This window comes from Choloepus didactylus (assembly GCF_015220235.1).
Source record: "Choloepus didactylus isolate mChoDid1 chromosome 11 unlocalized genomic scaffold, mChoDid1.pri SUPER_11_unloc6, whole genome shotgun sequence".
In the NCBI taxonomy this organism is placed as follows: domain Eukaryota; kingdom Metazoa; phylum Chordata; class Mammalia; order Pilosa; family Megalonychidae; genus Choloepus; species Choloepus didactylus.
This window is the reverse complement of record NW_023637583.1, coordinates 182,117-190,796: the sequence shown is the minus strand read 5'-3', so window position 1 is coordinate 190,796 and position 8,680 is coordinate 182,117. Positions and strand designations below refer to the sequence as shown.

The 8,680-nt window shown below is 37.5% G+C and overlaps 1 protein-coding gene across 3 annotated transcripts in view; it reads right to left on the bottom strand.

The window, feature by feature from the left end:
* Positions 1 to 1,521: 1,521 nt before the first annotated feature.
* LOC119524741 (zinc finger protein 596-like) overlaps positions 1,522 to 8,680 on the bottom strand; it is a 48,367-nt gene continuing 41,208 nt past the window's right edge. For all 3 annotated transcript variants that reach the window (XM_037823414.1, XM_037823415.1, XM_037823413.1), the window contains 3 exons: positions 5,243 to 5,338; positions 4,672 to 4,754; positions 1,522 to 4,243 (listed from right to left, as the gene is read on the bottom strand). In XM_037823414.1, coding sequence (XP_037679342.1) covers positions 3,215 to 4,243; positions 4,672 to 4,754; positions 5,243 to 5,338 — 1,208 coding nt within the window. In that variant the 3' untranslated portion in view covers positions 1,522 to 3,214. The remainder of the gene's footprint in view (positions 4,244 to 4,671; positions 4,755 to 5,242; positions 5,339 to 8,680) is intronic.

Below are 8,680 nucleotides of genomic sequence, written 5' to 3'. Positions count from 1 at the left end.
CCAAAGTACACTCCAGTTCCTGAGAGGAAAAAAGTCATAAACCCTGCCTTACTCTGCCTAAGAGAGGCAATAGCCAACTTCTTTGGGGAAATTGACATCATCTTCAATCTCTGCCTGATTATTTAACACTGATGTACAACAAAAAATATGATCTTGACCTTTCCAAACCATCAGTGAATTAGATGAATAATCAATAGAAAAAAAGAAATCATCAGATACAGACATATCTTGAGAATGGATTTTTTAAAAACAATGTAAAATAACTGCTATAAGTATCTGTAGCAGGTTGGAATATATACCCCTTAAAAATATGTTCTTAATCCTAATCCATTCCTGAGGAATGGACTGGACCTTTGGAAGATATTGAATCCAGGACATCTCTGTCAGGTAGGGAGACACATGGCTGGTATCTATTGGTTCTTGTCTTGGGTTTTATTGCTTTTGGTTTCTAGCTACAGTGGCTTCCTGTTTTCTATGGGTCCTCTCTTATCATTTGAAATCATACCTATATCATATATTGTGATAGGCTGCAAATGATTCTTGTGTTTTTTACATGTTAATTGCCAGTATACAGAAGTTGAGTTTTAATTTGTACACTGTGACCATCCTAAATTTACTAATTAGTTCTAAAATGTTTGCCATTGGACCTTTTGAAGATGTTATTTTTAGCTAAGTTGTCACCCAACTGATTAAGATTCAGCCTTACTCCTAATACTGGAGACTATGAAGAGAAGGCCGTCGAGGAGGAGAAGCTGAACATAATTAGAAAACAAGAGAGAAAAGAGAGGACATAACCATGTGATAGGAAAGCCAAGGAATGCCAAAGATTAATGAATGGCAGAACACCACAGGTCTTTGGAGAAAAAGTAAGGCTTCTAGCCTCTGAAACCATGATTCAGTAAATTTGTTGTTAAGCCAATCCATTTATTTCTGTCCTAGCAGCCTAGAAATGAAGACAGTATGTACATAATTGAGAAAATGATTAAATATATGAAAAGATAGAGAAGTACAATAGCTACTAGTTTAGCACACTATATTCTACAGGTAAACTCAATGTATGAGGTTAAGAGACATTACACACAGAAGCCCAGATTATTGAACTTGAATCATCCATCAATATGAAATAGTCAAATAAAAGTGCATAAAGGAGAGTGGATGAGGGCATTGTATAATCCTTCATAAACACATGGGTTAATCAATCATAAACTTCAAGTTCTCATTTTCCCACATGATAAAAAGGATAATTTTCAATTACAAATGAGTACAAGAAACAGGCCTTCTCATTATTCAGGTATTAGCCTAGCCTTGTGCACAAGTGAATAAGAGGGGTTGGAGTCAGTCCCAGAGGGTGATTTGAGTATTCATTAGTTTTGTGCCCCTCCCCACACCATCAATGTACTTCTATATCTTGTTTGTTATAAATTGTTCTTGTTGCCTTTCTGCAACAAAATTCTAATATATGGAATGATGCACTGCCAGATTCTAGATTTCGACAAATTTTCTTGCCAAAGCATGCGTAACTTCCAAGGGCTGAAATACTTCTTTTATTGAAATATTAATTTTTAATACTTTCCTAAGTTTTGATGCCAATATTCAATGGCAATTAAAATTGAAATCAGACTTTTAAAGAATATTTATCCCTGAAGTGCACATACATGTTGTAATATTAACATAAGTGTAAGGTACATCATTTTCTGTTCCATGTTTCAATTTTCATTCAGTTATTTTCCAGTATGCAAATATTTCTCTTTAGAGCTAGATAAAAAAAAAAAAACCAGGACTTTGCCAAGTTAGATTTTTCAGCAACAATTTTTGTTTCCATATGTGCAATTACTAATCTATTGAATTGAATCTCATTTCACATTCTTACAAACTTCTTCATTCAATATTCCCACAATCCTACATTGCTTACCTACATATTTTCAATCATAAGGCTTTTATAGATTCAGGATTCTTTGCTAAATTGGGTACCTATAAATTATATTTTCCAGTCTGAGTTTTTTGATGTGAAAGCCAGCTAAGGGTTGACCTATTTTACCTTCAGGATGATTGCCTTCCCAGTGGAAAAATATTAATACTACCAGAAAATGAATAATCACTAAAGATTTTCCTTCATTTATGACCCTGAGTGCTTTGAATAATGTGAATTCCTACATTACCAACAAATCTGAATAAATGATTTCTCATGATTTGCATTGGCTAACTTTTCCAGCATGAATCATCTGGCACTTCCCCTAGGGATTATATCCTACTAATAGACTTTTCACTATTATTTTTCATATTAGTGGCTATTCCTAAAATGAATTTCCTTTTGCACACCAAATTTGGTATTTGGCTAAATGGTTATATATACTGATTACAAGCCTAGAGTTTCTCTCCTGTTGCATTCACTCATTTCAATGAAAGGTTAACACAAATTAAGGCATTCCCACAATGATTACAGACATAGGATTTCTCTAACATGTTTCTCTCTGGTTTATGACTTATAGTAGTAGATGAAGACTCTTCTGCTTTTACATTTGTATTGCCAGTTCACTAGTTTTGTGTCATGAAACCATCAACACCAGGTTTTGCTACACAGAAGACATTCATACTGATTCTTTATAGCATGTATTTGTTTAGATTAACAAAAGTAGTAAGGATGATGAAAAGCCTTTCCTTCTTGATTACAAACAGTGTTTCTTCAGTTTGTGAGTTCTGTAGCATAATGGTTAATTCTATGCTGCAATCTCTTCTACATACACACTTCTACTGAGTGCTGTCACATCTATAGTCAGTACATTGCCTGATGGCTTTCCCATGTATACACCTTTTATATGGTTTTCCCTTCAATTTAACTTCTCTTGTATTGCCTAAGATTACAAAAATAAACCTAAGGTTTTGCCATCCATACAAAGATATTCATACAATTTCTCTCAAGTGTGAATCCTCTCACGTCATCTAAATCCAGAAAGAGTGAAGGCTTTCACACATAGATCACACATGTAGTTTATCCTCATTGTGAATTCTCTCGCATCACCAAAGCAGAACAAGTGAGAGCTTTATGACATGGCATTCATAAGATTGCTCTCCAGTGTGAGTTTTCTCATGGTGTCTAAGGCCAGAACAAAAGATGAAGGCTTTCCCACATAGGCAACATTCTCCAGTGAGTACTCTCATGGTCTCTAAGATGAGAACATGAAGTGAAGCTTTGCCACGGAGATGGCATTCATAGTTACTCTCCATTGTGAGTTCTCTCGTGTCGCCTAAGGTTGGAACAATGACCATAGACTTTCCCACATAGAAGGCACTGATATGGTTTCTCACCAGTGTGAGTTACTTCATGTTGCCTAAGGTAAGAACAATGAGTAAAGGCTTTCCCACACACCTGACATTCATAAGGTTTCTTATCATGGTGAGTTCTCTTATGTGATTTAAGGAGAGAATGTTTCACAAAGGCTTTCCCACATAGATGGCATTCATAGGATTTCTTTCCACTGTGACTCACCTCATGTCGCCTAAGGTTAGAACAATGAGTGTAGGCTTTCCCACACAGATGGCATACAAAAGGTTTCTCACCAATGTGAATTCTCTCATGGTCTCTAAGGTGAGGACATGTATTGAAGGCTTTCCTACATAAATTACATTCATCGGGTTTTTTCCTGTTGTGAGTCCTCTCGTGTCGCCTAAGGTTAGAACACTGAGTGTAGGTTTTCCCACATAAATGACACTGATACGGTTTCTCTCCAGTGTGTGTTCTCACATGTAGCCTAAGGGTAGATTGATGAAGGTAGGCTTTCCCACAAAGATGACACTGAAACACTTTCCTCGCAGTGTGAATTCTCTCATGACGTCTATGGTTAGAACAATCAGTGAAGGCTTTCCCACATTGATGACACGGATATTGTTTCTCCCCGGTGTGATTTCTCTCATGTTGCCTAAGGTAAGAAGGATCACAGAAGACATCCCCACATTGAGGACATTCAAAGGGTTTCTCTCCAATAGCAGATCCATTGTATTGTCTAAGGCTGGAGGTTTGAATAAAGGCTTTACCACTTACAGGATATTCGTATAATTTATGTCTGATGTGAACTTGCTTACATTGAGAAAAAGATGACCAGTCACTGAGGGCATTTCTAAGTAGTCTGCTGAAATAGGGTTTCTTTTCCTTCTGAATTAACACATGTTGAGAAATGGCAGATCTGTTTGTGAATTCTTCTAGCAAATCTTTACATTTATAGAGATTCTTTGGAGTGTGAGATTTCTGCATTTGGGAAATAGATGAGAGATTTAAAAGGTTTGTCCATATACATTCATTTAACCCTTTCTCTACCTGTGAATTCTCGATTTATCATTCAGTGATACAAATTAAAAGCCTCCCCATGTTAGTACATACATCATTCTACGGCATATACAGGGAATTTCTCTTTTGTAGCATCTCAACTGCAGGACCATCTGATTAACTTTGAAGTCTGCAAGATGCTTCATTTATTAGGTATATAAGCAATACTTATTCAATTGTTTTTTATAAGAACTCAAAGTTATGGTTGTGTGTTCAAGTTATCACAGATTTTCCACTCAATTAGGCTTTAATATCACCTTTAATCACTTAGGTGATTGTATTGAATTCCTAATTTATTCTATTCACTTTTATCAATTTGGAAGATGAAAATTTACACCCATAAAGCTTACCAATGACATGATGATAGATGCTTCTTTCCTGTGGATACTTTGTATAGTCATCATTTCTTGTTTTTTAAGGCCATTTTCCCTACCTGAGATTATAGGAAAAAAACAATAAATCATTTGGTTAGCATTAGAAGAATGAAAATCTTGATAATACCCTAAGTACCTGTGAGTATGTTTCAAATATTGACCTCTAACAAGAAACAAATCTCAAATTAAAGAATACTCTAGGCAGTAAAACACATTCTAGGACACTGAAAATTAGTAAGGATTTTCAATATTGAAATATGAGAAAAATAAAGAAGATAGGATTATGGAGTACTAAAGAGAAGGAAAACATTCAAAGAGAAGGATCAGGACAAGGGCCATTATGTGAAAACTTAACTCCAATAATACATGAATATCCACTTCCCTAAAGCCAAAGCCATACAAATAGAGATTAGTAAGTGTATAGAAAATGACCTCAATATTATCACCCACGTTTCTGAAAATATAACTCACTTTGATATTTCCAAAAACCCACTCCCTCACTGAGCAGATTTCCACTTGTAGAAAAGCACAGGTTCCTACTGCTCACCTGAACTCTGGTTTTGGAGAAATACTATTCCTTCTCTCCACAATTCCTCTCCTTGCACCAACTGAGAAAGCACATCTGATTTGCAGACCTGAAATCCTGTTTGCAGGAAAAAGATAAATGGATTTTTCTGTTATTTGCAGGTAACAGTGATGATACTCAAACCTAAAGCAGGAACCACAGATGAAAAAAAGTAAACATTGAACTTCACCCAAGGGAACCATACCTAGAACACAGAATCATGACAACCCTTCACCATCAAACAGCTAACCCTGGACCTTAAGTCAAATACAGTGAGGACCTCTGATTGAATATGTCCATGCTCAAATTAAAAGAATTTGCAGAATCCTCCATACTTCCAAATAGGGTAAAATTCTGTAACTCCACAGTGGTTGGTTACTATGTTCAAAAAGAGCCCAATAAACATAATCTCCACTACAATTATGTAAATTCTAAGTGGACAAGAATATGCTTCTTGTTTACTACTGTGTTATGAGGCCTCGGCAGACCCTCAAGCAGAATAATTATTGGAAAAATATTTAATCCACTTACTTATGGTTTCAAAAATATTCTTTGAGCCCCCAGCACTGTTCTGAGTGTTGGAGATGGAGTAGCAACACAGACATGAAATCATGGTCAAAAAGACCATATTCCAATAGGGTGAAAAACTATGAGAAATAGGCAAGGGGGTGACATCATCAACATGGTGATGTAAGCAGCTACTGAAAACTTCTCTCCAGAGATTCAATGAAAAAAAGAACAATTCTGAAGTGTTTGAAACTCTGAAGGAGGACATAAACTGGAGTAAGACCCTGCAAATGCTGAATTGAAGAAAGAGAAAAATATCAGGTAGGAATTTTCCATCCCAGCCAGCCAGCCCTCTCCCCACCTCCTCACTCAGTCTCCCTGTGGGAAAAGCACTGAAATGGCAGATGGCACCACTCTCATTGGGAAAACAGATTTTAAAATCTCACAGCAGTGAAAAATACCCTCATTGTTTGAAGATCTGGTGAACAGGGGAAGACATTTCAAGGCCCAGATCAGTGAGGGACAAAGAGCCTGAGAAAACGTGACAGACATGCGTTTCCAGCCCTGGGTCTGAAAGCCTTTCCCCCACCCTTGTGGGAAGCTGCAGCTGTCGCCATGCTCCAAGGCGGACCTGACTGAGGATGATTAAGTTGCTGAACAGAACCATCTGCTGGAGAGTCCAAAAAGTGCAAGGACCCTTTCTGAGGAACATAGGAGTTGGTCTATACACCCTGTATGGAAACCTGGCCCTGTTTTGGCTGAGAAATAGGGAAGAACCAACTGTTAAAGCAGGGGCCCAGATCAAACCCAGGTCTTGCTAGCTGGTGGAAAACCCAGAACCACTGGAAGCCAGCAGATTTGTATTAGCACACACAGTGAACTTGCTGGGGTGCTCAGTGCCAATCTCCCATCCCTCTGGCAGGCCACGGTGGGTGCCTGATTTGGGTGAGATGACTGGAGGGCAGAGCCAATCTGACATCTGGCCAGGGAGAGAAACAAAGAAAAGACAGAGAGCAAAGTCAACCAACAAGAAAATCTTATGCAAAAGAGAGATAACAACCTCCAGAATAAACCAATCAGGAAAACCGCAAGCCGAGACAGCAGAAAATCATGAGCCACATCAGGAAATGGGAAGATATGGCCCAGTCAAAGGAAGAAGCCTACATTTCAACTAATTTTCAAGAGCTGAAACAAATAATTATAGATGTTCAAACAAATCTTTCAAACTGAATCAATGAGGTGAGAATGTGACAAAAGAGATAAAGGATATAAAGACGACACTGGGTGATCATAAGGAAGAATTTGTAAGCTTGAAAAAACAAACAGCAGAAATTATGGGAATGAAAGGCACAATAGAAGAGATGAAAAACACAATGGACACATACAACAGCAGACTTGGAAAGGCAGAAGAAAGGATCTGTGAGATGGAGGACAGGACATCCGAAATCCTGCACACAAAAGAACAGATAGGGAAAAGAATGGAAAAATATGAGCAGGGACTCAGGGAACTAAAGGACAACAAGAACTACACAAATATATGTGTTATAGGTGTCCTAGAAGGAGAAGAAAAGGGAAAAGCAGAACAAATAAAAGAGAAAATAAATGAATTTCCCAACTCTTATGAAAGACATAAAATTATAGGTCCAGAAGCACAGCATACCTCATACAGAAATGATCCAAATAAACCTACTCTAAGACACTTACCAGATTTTCAAATGCCAAAGACAGAGAATTCTGAAAGCAGCAAGAGAAAAACAATCTATCACATACAAGGGAAGCTCAGTAAGATTAAGTGAGGAGCTCTCAGCAGAAACCACAGAGGCAAGATGGCAGTGGTATGACACATTCAAGATCCTGAAAAGAGAAAAACTGCCAACCAGGAATCTTATATCTGGCAAAACTGTTATTCAAAAATGAGGGAGAGTTTAAAATATTTACAGATAAACAGACCATGGAGAGTTTGTGAACAGGAGACCTCCTCTACAGGAAATACTAAAGGGAGTGCTACAGACAGATAGGAAAGGACATGAGAGAGAGGTTTGGAGAAGAGTGTAGAAATGAAGATATCAGGAGATAGAAAGAGGGTAGAAATTGGACATTTGATGTTGATGAAGTATAGAACATTCTAGAGGATTGATTGTGTAGCTCTAGAAATGGATAGCACAATACAGTTGATGGTAGCACAATACTGTAAGAACACTGCAAAAAGATGACTGTGAATATGGTTGAAAGAGGAAGATTAGGGGTCTGTATGACACTGGAAGGAAAGACAGAAGATAAAACTGGGACTGTATAACTTAGTGAAACTTAGAGTGGTCAGTGTGTGTGATTAAATGTACAAATATAAGAATGTTTTTGCAGGAGAAAGCAGCAAGAAAGAATGAAGTTATGAAGTACACAACAATGTGAATGGACCATGAAGACAGCAGGTTGAGTGAAATAAACCAGAAATGAAAAGACCAACATTATAATGCCTCATTAATAAAGACTAATAATGTGTAAACTCTAAGAATTGAAACTATAAACGTTCCTAGATTGTAAGCTCCTACGTCAGTCACATCTATTCATGAGTTATAACAGTTATTTCTAAATTTTTCAGATTCTGAGCTGTTTGTGTCTGATGTGGTCAGTCCCTGGAGATTTGGGTGTCTGTGTGGCACCTTGGACTCAGAGCCAGAGTTTGGCACCTGAGAGTGTCAGCATTGCCCCCTGAAGCAACTGCTAAAGAGGGTGAAAAGGAGATCAGACTTCAACTGGAGATATAAACGAAATGGACTGGTTGAGATTGGGGTCCACCTAAAGGGCACAGGATGATACTATGTTTTAAAACTTTGACTTCTGTGTGAGATCAAAGGAAGCAATGGTTATATGGTGCAAAATCTATATTTTCTGTAGCACACTATATGATTTAAC